The sequence below is a fragment of the Olea europaea genome, chromosome 13 (assembly GCF_002742605.1).
Source record: "Olea europaea var. sylvestris chromosome 13, O_europaea_v1, whole genome shotgun sequence".
Classification (NCBI taxonomy): Eukaryota; Viridiplantae; Streptophyta; class Magnoliopsida; order Lamiales; family Oleaceae; genus Olea; species Olea europaea.
In genome coordinates, this window is record NC_036249.1 from 21,510,628 (window position 1) to 21,532,908 (window position 22,281).

Genomic DNA, 22,281 nt, shown 5'->3' on the forward strand with positions numbered 1-22,281 from the left:
ACAGGTTGATCAAAAACAAAAATCGCGCCGGGGTCAATTTCGTCATTTTTCGCGACTTTGTCGGAATGAGCTCAAATTTGACAGGTTGATTGAGAACAAAAATCGTGCCGGGTGAATTTCGTCATTTTTCGTAACTGTGTCGGAATTGGCTATAATTTGACAGGTTGATCGGAAACGAAAACCGCACCTATGGCAATTTCGTTATTTTTCGCGACTGTGTCGGAATGGGCTAAAATTTGGCACGTTGATCGGAAACCAAAATCGCGCCGGGTGCAATTTCGTCATTTTTCGCGACTGTATCGGAATGGGCTAAAATTTGACTGGTTGATCGGAAACAAAAATCGCGCCTGGGGCAATTTCGTCATTTTTCGCGACGATGTCGGAATGGGCTAAAATTTGACTGGTTGATCGGAAACAAAAATCGCGCCTGGGGCAATTTCGTCATTTTTCGCGACGATGTCGGAATGGGCTAAAATTTGACTGGTTGATCGGAAACAAAAATCGCGCCTGGGGCAATTTCGTCATTTTTCGCGACGATGTCGGAATGGGCTAAAATTTGACTGGTTGATCGGAAACAAAAATCGCGCCTGGGGCAATTTCGTCATTTTTCGCGACGATGTCGGAATGGGCTAAAATTTGACTGGTTGATCGGAAACAAAAATCGCGCCTGGGGCAATTTCGTCATTTTTCGCGACGATGTCGGAATGGGCTAAAATTTGACTGGTTGATCGGAAACAAAAATCGCGCCTGGGGCAATTTCGTCATTTTTCGCGACTGTGTCGTAGTGGGATAAAATTTGACAGGTTGATCGGAAATAAAAATCGCGCCGGGGTCAATTTCGTCATTTTTTGCGACTTTGTCGGAATGGGCTCAAATTCGACAGGTTGATCGAGAACAAAAATCGTGTCGGGTAAATTTCGTCATCTTTCGTAACTGTGTCGGAATTTGCTAAAATTTGACATGTTGATCGGAAACAAAAATCGCACAGGGGGCAATTTCGTCATTTTTCGCGACTGTGTCGGAATGGGCTAAAATTTGACTGGTTGATCGGAAATAAAAATCGCGCCGGGGGCAATTTCGTCATTTTTCGCGACGATTTCGGAATGGGCTAAAATTTGACAGGTCGATCGGAAACAAAAATCGCGCCGGGGACAATTTCGTCATTTTTCGCGATTGTGTCGGAATGGGATAAAATTTGACTGGTTGATCGGAAACAAAAACCGCGCCTGTGGCAATTTTGTTATTTTTCACGATTGTATCGGAATGGGCTAAAATTTGACTGGTCGATCGGAAACAAAAATCGCGCCCGGGACAATTTCGTCATTTTTCGCGATTGTGTCGGAATGGGATAAAATTTGACTGGTTGATCGGAAACTAAAACGGCGCCCGGGGCAATTTCGTCATTTTTCGTGACGATGTCGGAATGGGCTAAAATTTGACTGGTTGATCGGAAAAAAAATCGCTCTGGGGGCAATTTCGTCATTTTTCGCGACTGTGTCGGAATGGGATAAAATTTTACAGGTTGATCGGAAACAAAAATCGCGCCGAGGGCAATTTCGTTATTTTTCACGACTGTATCGGAATGGGCTAAAATTTGACTGGTTGATCGGAAACAAAAATCGCGCCGGGGTCATTTTCGTCATTTTTCGCGACTGTGTCGGAATGGGCTCAAAGTTGACAGGTTGATCGGGAAAAAAATCGTGACGGGTGAATTGCGTCATTTTTTCGGAACTGTGTCGGAATTGTCCAAAATTTGACACGTTGATCGGAAACAGAAACCGCGCCGAGGGCAATTTCGTCATTTTTCGGGACTGTGTCGGAATGGGCTAAAATTTGGCAGGTTGATCGGAAACAAAAATCGCGCCGGGGTAATTTTCATCATTTTTCGCGACTGTGCCGAAATGTGCTCAAATTTGACAGGTTGATCGGGAACAAAAATCGTGCCGAATGAATTTCGTCATTTTTCGCAACTGTGCCGGAATTGGCTAAAATTTGACAGGTTGATCGGAAACAAAAATCGCGCCGGGGGCAGTTTCTTCATTTTTCTCGACTGTGTCGAAATGGGCTGAAATTTGGCAGGTTGATCGAAAATAAAAATCGCGCCGGAGGTAATTTCGTCATTTTCCTGGACTATGTCGGAATGGGCTAAAATTTGACTGGTTGATCGGACACAAAAACTGCTCCAGGTTCAATTTCGTCATTTTTCGCCACGATGTCGGAGTGGGCTAAAATTTGACTGATTGGTTGGAAACAAAAATTCAGCCAGGGGCAATTTCGTCATTTTTCGCGACTGTGTCGGAATGGGCTCAAATTTGACAGGTTGATCGGGAAAAAAATCGTGCCGTGTGATTTTCGTCATTTTTCGCAACTGTGTCGGCATTGGCTAAAATTTGACAGGTTGATCGGAAACAAAAATCGCGCCGAGGGCAATTTCGTGATTTTTCGCGATTGAGTCGGAATGGGCTAAAATTTGACAGGTTGATCGGAAACAAAAATCGCGCCGGGGGCAATTTCCTCATTTTTCGGGACTGTGTCGGAATGGGCTAAAATTTGACAGTTTGATCGGAAACAAAAATCGCGTCGGGGTCATTTTCGTCATTTTTCGCGTCTGTGCCGGAAATGGCCCAAATTTGACAGGTTGATCGGGACCAAAAATCGTGCCGTGTGAATTTCGTCATTTTTCGCAACTGTGTCGGAATTTGCTAAAATTTGACAGGTTGATCGGAAATAAAAATCGCGCCGGATGCAATTTCGTCATTTTTCGCGACTGCGTCGGAATGGACTAAAATTTGACAGGTTGATTGAACACAAAAATCGCGCAGGGGTCAATTTTGACATTTTTCGCGACTGTGTCGGAATGGGCTCAAAGTTGACAGGTTGATCGGAAACAAAAATCGCGCCGGGGGCAATTACGTCATTTTTTGGGACTGTGTCGGAATGGACTAAAATTTGACAGGTTAATCGGAAACGAATATCGCGCCGGGGTCATTTTCGTCATTTTTCGCGACTGTGTCGGAATGGGCTCAAATTTGACAGGTTGATCGGAAATGAAATCGTGCCGGGTGAATTGCGTCATTTTTTCGGAACTGTGTCGGAATTGTCCAAAATTTGACACGTTGATCGGAAACAGAAACCGCGCCGAGGGCAATTTCGTCATTTTTCGGGACTGTGTCGGAATGGGCTAAAATTTGGCAGGTTGATCGGAAACAAACGGTTCTTAAAAATAAGATTACCAAAAATCTATTCACCAAGGTCTGTAAGAGTAGGAATCATGGGAACAAGATAATTCCCATATGGCAAATCAAAGATTATAAAGTTGCAAGTGTAACCATCTTGTTGTGCCCTGGCTAGTGCAGAATTCCGCGTCTGTTGAATCCTGATGTTGATGGTGCTAGTTTGAACCTTAGAAACCTCCACATTCATCACAAGCAAGATATGTTACAAGTGATACAAAAATAAATGTGATAGTAAGCATAGCCAAAAACTAACGAAACTTGGATATGGAAAGGGGACATGGTGGTCCCAAAACGTATTTGAACAATATCAAACAACAAAATATTTGCAGAAATGAAAAATAGCAAAAAGTAAAAGTAAAAACAAAAAGACCTTTCACAACTAATGGGTTCGAATGTTCATGTGCTCTAAACACTACACAACCATCGGACATCGACAAGTAGATATTGCTCCAAATCACTAAAATCACCTAAGAATCAGTTTGTACAAATGTATGAGATTTCTTCAAATATTTCTCTTGCCTCAAAAAGATAAGCTTACGGGTTAAATCTCCACTTCAAAATTAAATTATACACTCAGTACATCAAGAAAATTCACTCATGATTATATGAGATTGAATAATGGAATGAGAGAAAATAAAGGATGAAAATCCTCACAAAACGGCTCTCACACAAATTGTGTGAAGAAAATGGCCAAGTGTGCCTTTTTTATTCCACTACAAAACCATAGATTCGATGTCCAATATTCAAACAAGTGTAAGGCCAAATTGTAGCAAAACACCAGCTAAACTTATTTAAGAAAAGTACCTTGGTACCAAGATCAGATGGATTAAACTCAGTTGGACCTTTTTTCTACTACGTTCCTTACAAAATGAAATTTAATATCAACATGCTTAGTTCTATCATGATACACATGAATCTTATTAAAGAGAAGTGAACTTTGGTTATCAGTATATAATATAATAACTTTAACTATAAAACCAATTTCTTTTAATAATCCTCATTTCTTGATAGCATCACATGCTGCAATATATTCTGCCTTAGTTGAAGATAGAGCTACAAACTTTTGTAGTTAAAATTTCCAACTAATAAGCCCATCACAGAGTGTGAAAATATAAGAAGTAGATCTCTTTTATCTAAGTCAGCTGCAAAATCAGTGTCTGTGTATACCTTCAAAATTATACATTTATTACACCGTTTTAAATTTTAGCCCTAAGTCAGATAAACATTTTAAATATCTCAGCATCTATTTTATACAGGACAGTGTGTTCACCTGGTTTTACCATAAATCTGCTCAAAATACTTATGTCATTAGCCAAATCAGGTCTAATACATACAATTAAATACATAATACATCCAATAGTTTTAGCATAATATATTTGATTCATACTTTAAAATTCTTTATTTGTTTTAGAAGATTGTTTACATGACAATTTAAAATAATTTGCAAAAAGGTCGTATAACAGGATTGTACTTAAACATAATTTTTTTTTTTTTTTACGTTCTTTATTCACATATGAGCACCAATTCACACGAAGAGTGTAATTAATTCTATTTCTTTTAATTTTTATACCCAAAATTCTCTTTGATTGGTCTAGATCTTTTATTTCAAATTCAGATTTTAATTTTGATTTGATTATATCTATGTTAGTTTTATCATAACAAGCAAGAAACATATCATCAAACTATAATGGAAGATAAACAGATATTGACCCCCACAAACTTTTATAACAAATCTTAGAGTTTGAACATGTAAGTTTAATTTCTTATACCATTGCCTATGGACTTGTTTTAAATTATAGAGGAATTCTTTTTCAACAAACAAAGCTTCTCATATTTAGAATTAATTTCAAGATCTTTAGGCTGACTCATATTTATAACTTCATCTAGATCTCCATTTAGGAAAGAAATTCTAACATCAAGTTGATCCAATTTTTAGTCAAAATGAGCAGTTAAAGCAAGCAAAATTCTGATTGAAGTATATTTTGCAACAAGTCACATTTATTTTTTTAAAATCATAATCAATATCCTACCTTTATGTATACCCTTTAGCTACTAACCTAACTTTATATTTCTTATCTTTAATATTGGACTCAGCTTCTTTAAATTTTTTAACTCACTTACTATCAACTATTTTCTGATTATTAGGCTTGTTAACAAGAATTCATGTCTTATTTTAAATCAAAGAGTTAATTTCATCTTTTATAGTTTTTTCCCCCAAAAAACAGATTCTGTATAGTTAACAAATTCTTCAAAAGTAGTAGATTCAAAATTGAAAAAGTCTAAAGCAGAGAAAATGGTCACAAAATCATCGCTACCAATTATAGTAGAGGGAATTCTATTCTTTTTACTTCTATCTCAAGTTAACTAATAATTAGTTATAGTAGGATTTTGGGATTGGTTTTCATTTTCAATATCACTCTGAACTTAATCTATTTCAAATTGAGAAGTCTATACATCAATCTAATCATCAGACTCAATAGGATTGGTTTTTTGATATTCCAAAACTATTTCTTTAACTAATGAATTCTCATCAAATTTCAATTTAGAATAAACAACACAAGGTATGTCATTTTCATTAAAAATGACATTTCTACCTATATTTATCTTGAAACCATTTTACTCTCTAATCCAAAGTCTATAACCTTCAGTTTCTTTCCAATAGCCCAGAAAATTATATTTTAAGAACCTAGATTCATGTTTACCTTCACTTTGATGAGAATAGGCTACACAGCCAAACACCTTAAGTCTAGAATAATCGGAAAACTTACCAAACCACATTTGTTCTTGTACTTGAAAGTTAATGGTACTAGAAAGAATTCTACTGATTGAATATATAGCAATTTATAAAGCTTCTCCCTAGAATAGTCTAGGGAGACTAGAACTTAATAGTATACATTTGAAGGGTATATGTTATAGTTCCTTGTTAAAATTCCAAATTCTTTAAAAAAAGTCAAATTCAAAATTATAGTATTCAAAACCATTATTAGTTCTAAGTGCTTTAACTTTCTAACTAGTTTGATTTTTAATCATCAATTTCTATTGCTTAAAGTTTTGAAAAGTATCAAATTTAGGCTTTAATAGACAAGTTCATATTGTTCTTGAAAAATCATCTACTACAAGTAAATCAAGCTTGAAGCCACTAAGAGCATTTTCAAGTGCTGAACCATAATATCAGCACATAAATAATCAAGAACGAAACAAGAATAATGAAATCCAATTTTGAAAGGAAATTTGTTTTGCTTTCCAATAATACATTCTTTTCAAAACGTAAGTTTTTCGATGTTATCATTTCCAAAACATCCAAGTTTATTAAGTATTATCAGTCACTTTTCACTAATGTGGCCAAATCTTTTATGTCAATTAAAGACTTGTTAGAATGGAAATTTATAGGTGCAGAGCTATTTACAACCAATGGTTTAGCTTGCAGAGTGTTAATTCCATTCACTTTGGAAGTAGATATAACTTCCTTAACATTCATGTTTATTTGGTAAGATCTTTATGAATTCTTATATCGTATTCATCATCCAATTCACCTAAGGAAATCAGATTTCTCTACAAGCCAGACACATACCTAGTTTATCCACTGGAGAATATGATCATTTTTCAGTAAGAGATTAAGTTTTTCAATTCTTTTTATTTGACAACTCATTTCCTATCTGAACTTGTCCACCATTTAAGTCAACAAATTTATTAAACCATTCTTTTATGAGACACGTGTGAAAGGTACAAAAGGTCAAGAACCCATTCAGTTGTGTTTCTTTTGGTTGCGATAACAAGGACCACTCCTTCTATTTCAGAATCATTATTACATGCAATAGCCGTTGAACAATCAGAGTTGGATTTCTCTTTCAAGTCAGAAGCTTTCTTGAAACAAGTTCTTATGAAATGATCGATTTTTTCACAATAGTAGCTTTTCTTGATCTTATTCTTAATTTTTCCTTCGTTCTTGTTATTGTCTTTGAACTTATCATTTTGAATTTTTCCTTTCTTATAAAAGTTGTAATTGCTAAAATTGTTACTCTTATTTTTGTTCAATCTTTCTTTTACATTCAATCCCTCACCATTCCTAGCATCTTTGAAATCGGATTTTAATTCAAGTTCTTTATTTCTTAGAGCTGAGGTTATAATGTCAAAAGTCAGTTTTTTTCCCATACTCTAAAGCATTTTTAATTTCCCTATACATGCCACCTAAGAAATTCAACAGTGCTACAACTTGCTGATCATCGAACAATTTCTCATCACAGATTGCTAAATCTTGAATCAGTTTTGTAAGGCTAGAGGAAGAATCAAGCCTAAAGTTATATAGTTGTTTCAAAAGATAGTATTTATTAGACATTATCTTAGTTGGATAAAGTATTTCAAACTTTTTTGATAGTTACTCAGCTAACGTAGTTTTCCCAACTTTCCTTATCACATTACTAGAAGGATGAATGGAAACTGAGCTCCATGCTGTCCCATCTAATTCTAATCTCCTATATGCACTAATCAGTTGCCCAAACCCTATCAAGAGCTCTAGTGTATCTCTTATTATAACAAGGCTCTCATTTTTTGGTGTCAGAGGCTAAAATCTCCAATATCATGCTACAATTCAACCTCAAATATACCTGCAGTAGTCATGTTAACAATTAAAGTCTCAAACACACACACATCACAATTAGGCAATATGAAATATTCATTGTATATGTAAAATTTCAACTAAGGAATTAAAGTACAGTAATATTTATTTATCATAAAATATACAAAAACTATAAACCAGATTATATAATATGACTTTGTAGGAAATATAATTATGTAATCACAACTAAGGATGATAAAAAATGTAGTTTATCAAACTGAATTCTTAATATAATCCGCTGCTCCCTCAAATCCCCAAATTCTCATAGGAGATCTTGGACAAAGGTAAATAGTGACAGGGCTATTATCTTAATAACCACAATAAAATGAGACAGGGTGCGATTTGTAAAATAGAATTTAATTAAGGTTTAGAGAGAACTACCACAATTGAAAACATTAATTTTCCAAACAAAGCAGATGAGTAAAGAATACCCAAATTGAACCACTCCAAATAGAGTGAAAGAACTCAACGAGTCAAGCTGAATCAGTAGAACTTAGGAATGAGTTAAGAAATTAGTAGGAACCGGAGCGAGTTAACTCAACTCACTAGAAACTAGAACGAGTTACACAAAACCTACCATAACTTAGTAGTGAGTTACCAAGAATCTCCAGAAATCAGTGGAAGTTACCAAGAATCACCAGAAATCAGTGTAAAGTGTACAAGATTTTTTTAGGTAAAAAGTGTGTTACAAGATTTTTTCAAAAGAAGTTTTAAGAAACCTCAAGAAACTTACAGATTGCTCAAGATCTTTACAGATCTAAATCATAAAACATAGTCTTATAGAGATCTAACCAGAAGTTGAGTCAAAGGTAGATCAACCAGATTTCTTTTATATATATATATATATATATAAAAGAAATCTGGTTGATCTACCTTTGACTCAACTTCTTGTTAGATTTCTATTTTATATATATATATATATATATATATATATTATTTTTTATTTTTATTATTATTATTTTTTACAAATGGGAAAAAGTTTTTGATTTACTTGCAAATTATTTCATTGAAAAAATATGTGGTTGAAAAATGAGTTTGGAAAAAAAAAATAATATTTTGAATAATGGAACTCAAACAGGGAATATGATTTTTGAAAAATCACTGAATCTCTTTCTTCAACAATTAGATTTGATATTACTCGCTAGTCCCAAAATGTATTTGAACAAAATCAAACAACAAAATATTTATAGAAATGAAAAATCATGGAAACTAAAAGTAAGAATACAAAGACTTTTACCCACTACCGAGTCCGAATATTCATGAGCTCCAAACATTACTTACCCATTGAGTATCTACAAGTAGATATTGCTCAAAATCACTAAAATCAGTTAAGAATTAGTTTGTTCAAATGTATGAAAAAATCAAAGATTTCTTCAAGTATTTCTCTCGCCCCACAAAGATAAGTTTATCACAGCAAACCTTTATTTCAAACTCAGATTATACTCGTAGCCACTATTTGGTATGGATTAAAATTTTGATCTAAGTAAAAATAAATAATTAATTTTAATTACACATTTCATAGGATCCATGACCTTTTAGTTATACATGTCATCAATTTTTATCTAAACCTACTAAAAATCCCATTTTAATTCCCACCAAATGGGGGTTTAATACATCAACAAAATCCACTCTAAATTACAAGATATTGAAGAATAGAATGAGAGAAACTAAAGAGACAAAAACCCTCACGAGCAGCTCACATAATGTGAAAATGTCCAAGTGTGCCATTTATATGCCACCACATACCCAACATCTAATATTCACCACGTGTAAGGCTAGATTGTACCAAAAAACAAGCCAAAAGTCGCATTATAATAAATGCGCCTTTATAGAATAAACGTTAAAGGTTCGAGTCCGGGTCAAAGTAAAAAATGTGAGGCAAATTCCAACAAGGACACATGACATGGACATAACATGCGAATTAAAGTGATGAAGTTACATTTCCCACCTCTATTTTTATACCTTTTAGCTTTCATTTTGAATTTTGCATGTAAAAATCTTCACCTAAAACATATTTTACATAAAGTTTTAGAATTTTTACGTATTATTATTGCTTGTTACACACATTATAATAGTTAATCTTCGCTAAATTTATACTTCCAACTATATAAAGTGGGGCTTGTTGTGTCCTTCACATGTCGAGGACATGTTTGTTGCACATCAGACATTGAAACGATACAAAAAAATAAGACAAGGTAAATCTCAAAGCGGTTACATGCCCAAGAGAAGTAGATGAAGTATCAAGTGCATTATGTTAAAAAAAATAATTAAAAATATATAAAAGAGGACAATGAGTAGCACATTATAAGGAGGTTCAATGTCCGATTTGTGTCGAACAGTGATACTCTACCCTAAGAATGTCCATGCTTTACAGGTCAAATAAAATGTGTTCCCATGGTCTATTGACTGGTGTTGAAACTACATCCCTCTTCTTTGATGGTGAGTTAACCAGCGTGCAATGAAAACATATAATTGGTGTTAGTATATCTCCACCATTGTCAGATTCATTAAGCATTAGTAAATTAGAAAAATGGGCTAAAACTTTTTTAGTACTCCCTCCATCCTATAAAAATAGTCATATTTTTCTTTTTCGCCTGTCCCAAAATACAGTCTTATTTCTTATTTGAGAGTATAGTTAGTATATTAGTTTCCTAATATATATGTGCTTTGTTATCGCAAATATAATTTAATTACCATCAATATTGATTGTATTAATCTTTGGATATGTTAGGAAAAATGATAGTAAAATTTATTGCTTCAACTATATTAACTAAATTTTCTTAATTTGTGTGAAAAAAGAAATAGAACTATCTTTATGGGACAAAGGGAATATGATACTCTGTAGTTTTTTAATTGTTACATTGCTACTCAAAATAACTCTTTAATCTTTATAAAATTAGAGCTAAAATGTTGTGAGCATTGATTTAAGAAAAAGAGAGACCCCTTCATTTTTTTTGTGTGCACGCAGATGCAGTGACAAATTTAGGAATTTGAGTGAGTTAGGATAGACCCAGATTTGTTTACATCCATGGCAAAGAGATTCAACATTGCTAACAACATAGTAAACATACTATAAGGGTTAAAAGCAATCGACCAGTTCATATTGCTTTTCCAAGATGACACAATCCAAAATCAAATACACACATTTTAATTAATCACTTAGTAATTCAGAGAATGACCACCATCACTTGAGAAATCAAATACACCCACATTTGTTTTAGACATTCTAACGTGAGACTATGAAGCTTCCACCTTAGAATGGAAACATTTAAACATTATTCTTAATACTTATATATCTTTCATAAACTGGTAATTGAGATAGGGACATGTTAGCCTTACCCTCACAATTATATGAAGAAAAGGGAAGATTATTAAAATTATAAATACAGATGTAATACTTCCATTAAACATATAAGGATTCCTCTAATGTCCATCGCGAAGTCTACTTGTAACCAAGTTTTCGTAATTTTTCATTTTTTAAACAAAAAAAGCTTGCTGCAAATTGTCCTCAACTTCGCTTCCTATTTATTTCCATTGTCAAAAAAGAATAATATTTTTCCAATAAAAAAAATAATTTTTTTAATAGTCAAATAGACGATGTTTAAACAAGGACAAAATATTGTAATTTGATGTATAGGTTGCAATTTTCCCTAGAAAAAAAGGTTCGAATATCTTTCATTTCAAAGACACGTTGCTCCAGAAAGTAGTTTGCCAACTTTTTCTTTTCAAAAAGGCTCCAGCCTCCAGTTTTCTGATTGGTTAAGAAAAAATAAAGCCCATTTTATCAATTCACAGAATCAGATTCTATATGCAAGTGGGGTACACTTTATAGCAGGCTATTAAAGCAATAAATTAATAAAAAGGCACTGCATCTATATCTGCATGTAGACTCTAAACAAAGCTGTAAATCACATCATTTTCACATATTTATTGATCAATTATTCAATATATCCTATTCTCAATGTTATTCTCGACTCGAATATTAGAACAAACTCTTCTTGATTTCATTGAACAAATACGTACCAACTCATTTACCCGACTATTAGAAAAACATCCTTTTGAACACTTTAAAATATGCATCAAAAAATGCATCGAAAGAAATTCAGAACATCGACTATTGAGTCATATGGTTCGTACCATTTATTATATGTATAACCATGTTTAGAAATTTTCGTGATCATCATAGATAAATTATTTGGTTTAATCCAGTACATATCACTCTGTAAACCACTGACAGCAAATTTAACGATCACCGGGTTGCATTTTACTTTATTTCCTAACATTTGCATGAAAATTTTCCAAACTAGAAAAATAACCTTTTTATGAGCAGCTGTAAAAGTGTCTTTATATGAAACTTTACCCCTTTTGAGAGAGAGAGCTGCATGTATATAGAGATGTACGTTTAATGAAACTCCATTTCCCTTTCTGAAAATCAGCCAAATGGGAAGAGCAACAAGGTGGTTGAAGAGCCTTTTTTGGATGAAGAAAGACAGGGATAAGAAACAAAACTCAAAATATTTCGGCCATTCGACAATAGGGTTGTGCAATAAATCAACCACCATACCGCCCAATATTACACATTCTGAGGTTCAATGGCTGAGATCTTTACACAGAGAGACTGAAAATGAGCAAAAAAAGCACGCAATTGAGGTGGCTGCCGCCACAGCCGCGGTCGCAGACGCAGCCACGGTCGTCGCCCAGGCGGCAGCTGCTGTCGTGAGGCTTACTGCCAGTCAGGGTAAAAGCAGCCGGGAAATATGGGCTACTATCAAGATTCAAACTGTGTTTCGAGGGTACCTAGTAAGTAGTTAATTTGATATCGGTGTGTTGATGACAAAATTTAAATAAATACGTAATTCTGTCCGTTTTAGTGAAACGAATTTGCCCGTAAATGCGAAAAACAGGCAAGAAAAGCGCTGAGGGCATTGCGAGGATTGGTGAAACTACAAGCACTAGTGAGAGGCTATTTTGTGCGTAAGCGGGCCGCGGCCACCTTTCATTGCATGCAGGCTCTTATAAGAGCACAAACCAATGTCTTGGCCCGAAAGACTCATCGATTCAACACTCAACTCGATGCTCGAAAATCCGTGGTCAGTCCATGAATTTCAAATTCATCACAACTAAAACTTATAATCTTGATTGAGAAATTTGAGAACAATTATATGAAGTGTAATCTTTCCTCTAGCAGGATAAATTTGTTAGTACAGGAAATAAGCGCAAAATGTCAATCCACAGCAGAAGGTTTTCTGCCTCATATGAAAGCCCGAAAATTGTGGGGGTTGATACAGGGCGGACTAGATCAAGATCCAGAAGAACTAACACATGGATGCCGGGTTCCGACGACGACTTATTGGGCCAATCAATGTCATCTCCACTTTCGGACAGATTCCCAATAAGCCTATCGATGCCGGACTCGAGGAATATCCGGGGCGTAACTGGAATCGAATGCCAAGGTTTTTTCACAACACAAGTCCGGGCTACTCCAAGGTTTGCCAATTCTGGTGGGTGTGATGGATCAATTACCCCTGCAAGAAGTTTTTGTGTAGAGAGCTATTTCAGGAACACTGTAAACTACCAAAATTATATGGCTAATACACACTCATTCGAAGCTAAGTTGAGGTCCCAAAGTGCCCAAAAGCAAAGGCCCGACCCCAGCCCTAAAAGAAGACTGTCCCACAAAGAAATTAAGGAATCAAGAAACAGTCTTGATAGTTTCAGAATGCAGAGGTCCAAAGAAGCCCCAAAAATGCCATCAATTTCTACAAAGTTTTGATGGGAAATTTTGGTATAATTTCATTTAGATTATATTACATTAAAAAGAAAAAAAAATTGATTCTTAAACCGGCATTTTGCTTAATTCTGTAATAATTATTTTAGCCGATATGATCCACTAATCTTGTATTTGTTTGAACTTTATTTATTTATTTATTTTTGTATGAAGTGTGGCATGTCTAAACCTGAAAAAAATAATATTCAAAATCCAACCCAGTTTGTGTAAGTTCTATGATTTACTTTTATTATTTTTTGACAGCAGACTATGGTATCAAATAGTGAGCTCAGCTCACTCTGCATCTAAAGGTCGTCAACAATTCTTTTTATTCACATGTTTAGCTCTAAAAAGTAAGGCTATTCAAAATATAAACGATTCAAATCTTTTAACACTATAGTGGAACCAAAATATCGTGAGCTCCTTTTTTGAGATGACGGCTAGAAAATGGTTAGTAAAGAAGTGTTCTTACAGTGATAAACTCATGGAAGAGTGATATGTTTAATATATCTTTATCGACCAATTTGATATGCATATACACACCAAAACTATACAAAGATTGTGCCATTGTGGTAAAGAAATATTAGTATAGATGAAAGAATATAATATCTTAATCAATTAAGCCAATCAATATATAATCAAATACTTCTTATGCTAGTTTGGAAAAAGGAACATCAAATACTTCTTTAGGTTTTTATTGGGACTTTAGTTTGATCATGTAAATTAACCTTGACTGCTCAATTCAAGCTCGCTCGCTAGTCACCATAAAGCTCAAGTAGTCTTTACTCTCTTAAAAGAGAGGCTTTTGGTACTGTTCATTTATGTCACAGCCGTTTTCACACTTGAATCCAATTTATCCGATTTTGCTACAGTAGTTTGTCCTTTTTTTCCTCCTTTACATTGTTTTCCCACTTTACTCTTGAAAATTCCATCTTACACTAATTAACACATTGAGGGCTTAATGGTCACTTGCGCCCACAGTTGTTGACTTTGCACAGACAAGTTTTTTTTTAATTTTAATTTTAATTTTTTTAATTATACTATTAATATATATTTTTTGTAAACTTTTTAAGAAACGCGTTTGATGTAACTTTGACTATTTTCGATATTCATTTAGATCAATTCAATGAGTCCATAATATAGTTCTCGAAACGAGTTCGATAAAATATAGACAATATATTTTTTATAGATGTTGCATTAAAAAAAATGACGAGTTATACGCATTTTTTAAATTTGACGTCAAACTATAATTGGGGATTTGGAAGGGAAAACGACGAAATTTGACCTCAAAAACGATGTCTACCAAGCGAAGCTAGGTGGCCATGACGTGCGTGTCGAAAAGATCTTTCTGAATTGGGGTCATGGGCTCAATTCCGATAACTGTAGCAAAACTTATAGCCAAATTAAAAAAATAATAATAATAAATTTAGAAAAAAAATAAGTCCGTAAGAAAAAAAACAGAAGAACAAGAGTAAAATTAGACACTCCGCGCTGCGCGGAGTGCTTCACTAAATTTATTTATTTATTTATTTATTATTATTTTTTTTTTACGGATTGTTTTGGTAATTCGACCATAACTTTGGCTACGGTTGTCAAAATCGTGCCCATGACCCCAATTCGGAAAGCACTTTTCGACGCGCACGTCGTGGCCACCTTGCTAGGCTGGGTGGACATCGTTTTCGAGGTCAAAATTCGCTATTTTCCGTTCCTTTTCATTTACGCGTTTGATGTTTGTTTAACTATTTTCGATATTCATTTAAATCATTTGACGTGTCTCGAAATGAGTTTCGATGTAATATAGAAAATATATTTTTTTATACATTTTACGTAAAGGAATTGAGAAAAGTAGGGCGATAATAATTTTATTAGAAATTTTTTTGCCAAAAACAAAAAAAAAATATTTTACCAACATCTATAAAAAATATATTTTCTATATTCTATCAAACTTATTTCGAGAATTATATTATAGACATATCGAATTATTTAAATGAATATCGAAAATAGTTAAACGTACATCAAACGCGTAAATGAAGAAAATAACTATAGGAGATTTGGAAGAGAAAACATCGAATTTTGACCTCGAAAATGATATCCACCCAGCATAGCTGGGTGGCCACGACGTGCGCGTTGAAAAGAGCTTTCCGAATTGGGGTCATGGGCAGGATTCTGATAACCGTAGCCAAAGTTATAGTCGAATTACCTAAAAAAAATAATACAATATAATAAAATAAAATTTTCCAAGCACTCCGCGCTGCGCGGAGTGCCTGAATTCAAATTTTTACTTTTTTTTTACTTATATTTTTGTGTTCATTTTCAAGTTCATTACGGAATATTAAATAAAGTCGAAATATTATATTCTTAATATCGTTTTGAAGCATTCGTGACATAGTATTGCACGTCGTTCACGGTGCGTGAAACGGTCAATCATAGCAAATGTTATCGGACTTCAAAGTAGGTATGTTCAAACTATATTTCGAAATTTTCGATAATGAGCTAACTTTAAAAATTTATCGACCACTGTGCGATAATCGAATCGATAAATATTTTACATTTTCTCGAAACTAATTTTGAGAACTATATCGTAGAGACATCGAATGATTTAAATAGATATCAAAAGTAGTTAAACGGATATCAAACGTATGTGTTAAAAAATACGAATAATTCGTTTTTCTTAAAAAAAATTCAATTATTTTATTACTATTTCGAAATTTTCGATAACAAGTTAATTTTAAAAATTCGTCGAAGATTATACGATAGTCGAATCGATAAATGTTTTACATTCTCTCAAAAATTTTTTTTACTTATGTTTTTGTGTTTATTTTCAGGCTCATTACAGGATATCAAATGAAGTCGAAATATTATATTCTTAATATCGTTTTGAAGCACTCGCGACATAGTATTGCACGTCGTTAACGGTGCGTGAAACGGTCAATCATAACAAATATTATCGGACGTCAATGTAAGCATTTTCAAACTATATTTCGAAATTTTCGATAACAAGCTAACTTTAAAAATTCATCGACGACTGTGTGATAGTTGAATCGATAAATATTTTACATTTTCTCAAAACTCATTTTGAGAACTATTTCGTAGAGATATCTAATGATTTAAATAGATATCAAAAATAGTTAAACGGACATTAAACGTATGTGTTAAAAAATACGCATAATTCGTTTTTCTTAAAAAAATCAATTATTTTATTACTATTTCGAAATTTTCGATAACAAGTTAACTTTAAAAATTCGTCGACGATTGTACGATAGTCGAATCGGTAAATGTTTACATTCTCTCGAAACTCATTTTGAGAACTATATCGTAGAGATAACGAATGGTCTAAATAAATATCGAAAATAGTTAAACGGAGATTAAACGTATGTGTTAAAAATGCATTTTTTTAAAAAAAATTATTTCTTTTTTCCTTTTTAATTCTTTTTTTTTTAACGTCAAATTTTTTTTTTTTTTTTTTTGGTTTTAACGTAAATTTTTTTAATAATCATTCTTTTATGCAAAAAATTGTATTAGATTATTTTAAAAATTAATTTATCAAGAAAAAAAAGTAACAATAAGAAAAAAAATTCCTAAAAATTATCGACTTTTTTTATATATAAATTTTTTTTAGATGTTAAAATAATTAAGATGAAAATTTTTTTAGGTGTAAATTTAAGAATCGAAGCGTCGGCCCATGCTCTGCAAAAATATCTTTCCATATGAAAAAAAAAAAAAGACAAAAAAAAAAAGAGATTTTGTTGCTTTTGAGGTCAAGAGAAAGGTCCCCTTCTTCTTTTTTTTTTTTTTTTAAAATCTTATTTTAACTTTAAAGATGTTGATAAATAATATTACTTGTTTGATATGTCATACTAAAAGGGTGTACTCAATTGAGATTTTTTAATTGATTTTAAAAGATTATGAATTTTAATCAAATTGAATAGACTTCCATAAAATCCAAAAGAATCTTATAAAATGTATTGAAATTTCAAGAGTTTTTTAAGTTTAATTTTAAGCTTGAAATCTATCCAATTATTTTGAAATCCCTTTTTATTAATGAAATTATTGAGGATGTCTAAATCTCAGTTGGAGACACCTACGGTTTATTTGATTTATATTTCAGTTTTGAGTTAAATTTCAATTTTCTATTTTAAGGGTTGATTTTTAGATTACTAAAAATGTGTTTGATTTGTTATTTAAAAAAAAAAATCATTTCTCAAAACAAAAAAAATTAGAAAATACATTTGCTTCCATGAAAATTGATTATTTAGTAAAAATAGAACAATTTTATGTTAATATATTATCAAGTAATATATTTATTTTAAAGGTTGTGAATTTTATTAAAAAAAAATCACTAAAAAATGAAATACAAACAAATAATAATTTGACTTGGCAAAAATTAGATATGAAAAAATAAAAATTAATGAAATAAACTAAATATTACATAATGTGATTGTGGACAATAAGATTGTAGTAAATAACTTAATAACAAGTGGATAGCAGAAATAAGCATGATTGAAATATTAAAATAATAAATAAATATACTCAATCATGTTTGGGGTCATTGAGTAGTCGTTTCACATTTATGTGGCAATTTGTCCCAATCTTGTTTGGGTAACTATAATCAATAAGTTAAAATTAATTTGCAAATAATAATAATAATAATAATAATAAAACATCTATAATCTAGAAAAAATCATTCTCTAACTACCTTTCTTCCTCGAATGTTGAAGGAAGTGATAAGTGTATTTTACACGCTTATTTGTATTTACAAAGGTAAATTATATTTATAAATTTGAGTGAATTTACTTAATTTAGCGTGAATATTATTGTGTAGATAAAACTCAAATTTGGATATATTCGAAGCAAAAGGACGAATTGTATGAGTCTAACTAGAGTTGAATTGGAGCAATTAAAGGCTAACTGGATTGCATGGAAAAAAAAATTCAGCTATCATAGGAAAATCATAAGTTTTAAGAGTGAATTCAGCTGATCGAAAGTTTAAGAGAATAAAATGGTACATTTTCAAAACTAGTGGAGGACTAATTTCAGAAGATTATGTAGGTTCAGGGGTCAATGTAAAACTTTTGGAACTTTCGATTATGATGAAAAATGATCAAAATCGGACAAAAATCAAGAAGTAGGGATAAAAAGCACACGTCGACGGGATGAGGCCTCCTTGTCTGCTCCAGGTAATTCCCCACGGCATTCGGCTCGAACAAATCAGATAAACTCATTTTTATTTGGTTCTTTGTGTCGTTCAATGTTTATGGCTTTACAATTTCTCACAAGAAGTTAAATTTCTGTTTTGATTTCACATTACTCCCTTAGACAAATATTGGGTATTCCTTTGAATTTTATTGTTTTCCTGACTGAAATTGTTGACAGCCATGAAATTTCAGTGGCATCAATTATTGATGTATCCATTTTTTTATTTTTTTCAGTAGGATGTGAATTAAATCTAGTCGTATACAAGCAAAATGTTAAAGCAGATGCTGGCATGTTGCAAGGTGTACATATCTGAAAGTCGAAACAGGGCTGCATTGGAGTCAATTGAAAGGGCTGCCAATCTTTTTCCAGAGGCTCCAATTGTCAACAAATTTGAAGACGAAACTTATAATAGAGTTGGGTACACCCTTGTGTCCAAATTGGTTCCATGTTGTACCCTCAAGAGTGCCGTTTTTGAAATGGTGAAAGCTGCTTTTCTATCCATTGATCTTGAAATGCACACTGGGACTCATCCTAGGCTTGGTGTTGTGGACCACATTTGTTTCCATCCCTTGGTTGGTGCTTCTTTGGATGATGTTGCAGGGACCGCAAAATCTCTGGCTGCTGATGTTGGCTCAAGGCTTCAAGGTTTGTTCTCTTGAAACCGAGATTTTGAAGATTTTCTCAGTTGGGCTAATTTCATTTAATGTGTTAAGATTCTATTATTGTTCGTTCTTCATGAGGTGTCAAGAGGAATCTATAATGAGTTCTACAGAAGTGGAACATGAAGATGTGATGTGCATGGAAAATTAATTCGGGAATTTCGTTGGCTGTTAACTACTTGTATTGAGCACTCATAAAAACACGGCTTTTTGCATACTAGGGTGAACTTATTATCGACTCTGTAGCACCTAACTAGAAGGTTACTCCTCTTTCTTTTCAAACCAATTTGTCCACAACTTTATCCCTCCTGGTTTGATGAGATCCATTTGAGATCTTTACTTGGTTCTTTAATCATTTGCTCAAGTGCTTGTATGTATGTGCTTGTATTTGAGGCGGTGGGGATTTGAGTTCTGGAACTTGTTTTGCAATGGAGTGACTTGTAATATCAGAATTGGCATATCCTTTTTCAATTGTTAAACATTCACGTCCCTTAGGATTAAGCGAAACACAATATTTTCCTTTCTCTCTATCTATCGGCTTTGTTAATGATTTTAAACATATATTGTGCATAGAAATTAATTTGGGAATTTCATTTGGCTGTGATTGAAATGAGTTCTGGGAAATTGTCCAAATGGTCATCTTCCATCCTTTTTGGTTCACTGCAGAAGAGGAATCTGAATCGCTAATTCAATTGGTTTTTCAGATATGGCAATTTGGAGAGTTCTTCATAACCTATGGCCTCATTTTCATATCATAGATATGAAAAAACGGCCTATATATTTTTGGGTCATTGCAAACAGCTGAAAACATTTGACATAGCATTTATGTTTATGATCATTATTAGTTTAAGCTTTGCCTGCCTTATCTGTGCCTAGTGCATTATCCTCGATATACAGGTCCTTAATGAAGACTTTTTCTTTGTGTTTAGACAATTCTTTAAACATCTTTGAATTTTTCCATATTAATTACCACTTTACATTTCTTTGATAAAGACCGAAGGCTGAAACTTAAGTACAAATTTACAAACTGCTAACCCCACTTTATTCACATCCTTGATTAGAACATGAATGCATTCATTTATCAAAGTTAAGTAGTCATGTAGAAGACAAATGTGATATCTCAGGTTGAATGATTACTAGCATAATTGCAACCAAGAACTCCTTAATGATTGACAAATATAACTCGATTAGTATTCTTGCGATTGAGTAATTGTCAGCAAGCAACTACTTGTTTTTCTTAGCTCTTGGCACAATTGACTTGAAATCACTCACCTTCCTCCAAGTGATCAAACATATCATGTCTTCCATTCATAAACATAGGTAGAAAACTGGAGCCTATATATTTTGGGGTCATTACAAACACAATTGAAATTGCACATATGTTTATTATCAGTACGAGTTTAAGCTTTGCATACCGTGTCTGTGTTTCTAGTGCATTTTCTTTGACATACAGGTCCACAATTAAGTCCACTTTCCTTCGTGTTTAGACAATTCCTTAGACATATTTGAAATGCTGATTTTCTGTTGCTTTGTTTTTTCATTTTAATTACTGCCTCATAAATATGATAAAATCTTTAGTTCAAGAGCAAAATTACGAACTCTTTAACCCACTTTATTTACCCCCTTGATTAGAACATGAAAGCGTTCACTATTAAAGTCAATTGTCCCAAAATCCTATTTACACGGAAATATTGTTACATAACTTCATTTCATGCTTTTAAGGCATTTTCCATAAGGGGAAGTGGTCATGGGGCTGAAATTCAGTGCTCTAACTTGGTGAAAACGCAAATTTAGGCATATTAGAGAAAACTTACTATCAAGTCTGTAGTGCCACGATCTGTAGGTTACACATTTTTCTTTTTCTTTTCATTTGATGAAAGAAAGACTACCAATTTGTGCCCAAGTTTATCCCTCCAGGTTTGATGAGATCCAATTTATCAGGTTCATGTAGCTATCATGATGAGTATCTTATGTTTCTTATGGCATTGGTTCCAACAAAGCTACACAATAAGAGATGAAGAGAGCATCAATATCGTATATTTTCTCTATTTTTCGAATTTGTTACTGATTTTAAACATTGCTTGCAGTTGCTACCTTCTTATATGGAGCTGCACATGGAGAGGCAAGGACCCTTGATTCAATCAGAAGAGAACTCGGGTATTTCAAGCCTAATTCAGGTGATATTCAGTGGGTTGGTGGGCCTAAATCCGAGTTTTTGCAACTGAGTCCTGACAGGGGACCTCCTCAAGCGGTTCAAGGCAAGGGTATTGTCGTAATTGGAGCAACTCCATGGGTTGACAACTACAATGTACCGATATTCTCTAATGACATAACAGCAGTTCGTAAAATCGCAAAGAGAGTGAGTGGTAGGTGGGGTGGACTCCATTCAGTGCAGTCTATGGCACTTGCTCATGGTGAAGGTATAGTTGAGGTAGCCTGCAATTTGCTAGAACCAAGTAGAGTTGGTGGCAGTCAAGTTCAAGTTCAAATTGAGCAGCTTGCTAAGGAAGAGGGTCTACAAGTTGGGAAGGGATACTATACTGATTTTTCCCAAGAAAAAATAGTTGAAAATTACATAAAGCTGAGTCATAATTCTGACTAATAAAGCTATATGATAACATTTGTTGAGTAACCAACCTTTTTCAATTTATATTTTACCTCTAAGATGTGAATGTTTTAATAAGAATAATATTATTTGCAGTCACTCATTATCGCAGTCGTCTTACGTGGTATACATGAGGTATTTACTGATTTGATATATAAAGCAAAAAAAAAAAAAAAAAAAAAAAAAAAAGGGGGAAAACACCC

The 22,281-nt window shown here is 33.3% G+C and overlaps 3 protein-coding genes across 5 annotated transcripts in view; 2 read left to right on the plus strand and 1 right to left on the minus strand.

Moving 5' to 3' along the window:
* The window catches only part of LOC111408546 (hexokinase-2-like), a 9,721-nt gene extending 6,054 nt beyond the window's left edge, over positions 1-3,667 (minus strand). Inside the window, exons 1-2 of the mRNA XM_023038291.1 lie at positions 3,599-3,667; positions 3,249-3,411 (exon numbers count right to left, since the gene is read on the minus strand). Of these exons, the coding sequence (XP_022894059.1) occupies positions 3,249-3,411; positions 3,599-3,667 (232 nt within the window). The remainder of the gene's footprint in view (positions 1-3,248; positions 3,412-3,598) is intronic.
* Positions 3,668-12,020: 8,353 nt separating this feature from the next.
* Positions 12,021-13,706, plus strand: LOC111407849 (protein IQ-DOMAIN 31-like). Its single transcript, XM_023037534.1, has 3 exons — positions 12,021-12,651; positions 12,756-12,941; positions 13,040-13,706. The coding sequence occupies exons 1-3, from the start codon at positions 12,292-12,294 to the stop codon at positions 13,622-13,624; spliced, it is 1,131 nt and encodes a 376-aa protein (XP_022893302.1). The 5' UTR covers positions 12,021-12,291; the 3' UTR covers positions 13,625-13,706.
* A 5,042-nt stretch (positions 13,707-18,748) lies between these two features.
* Positions 18,749-22,175, plus strand: LOC111407850 (glutamate formimidoyltransferase-like). Of its 3 annotated transcripts, none has more exons than XM_023037535.1 (3): positions 18,749-18,795; positions 19,048-19,459; positions 21,561-22,175. In XM_023037535.1, the coding sequence occupies exons 2-3, from the start codon at positions 19,084-19,086 to the stop codon at positions 22,073-22,075; spliced, it is 891 nt and encodes a 296-aa protein (XP_022893303.1). In that variant the 5' UTR covers positions 18,749-18,795; positions 19,048-19,083; the 3' UTR covers positions 22,076-22,175. The 3 variants fall into 3 exon arrangements, with proteins under 3 accessions (XP_022893303.1, XP_022893304.1, XP_022893305.1); XM_023037536.1 differs by having other exon boundaries at positions 18,752-18,795; positions 19,051-19,459; XM_023037537.1 differs by lacking the exon at positions 18,749-18,795 and adding an exon at positions 18,869-18,945.
* Positions 22,176-22,281: the final 106 nt, after the last annotated feature.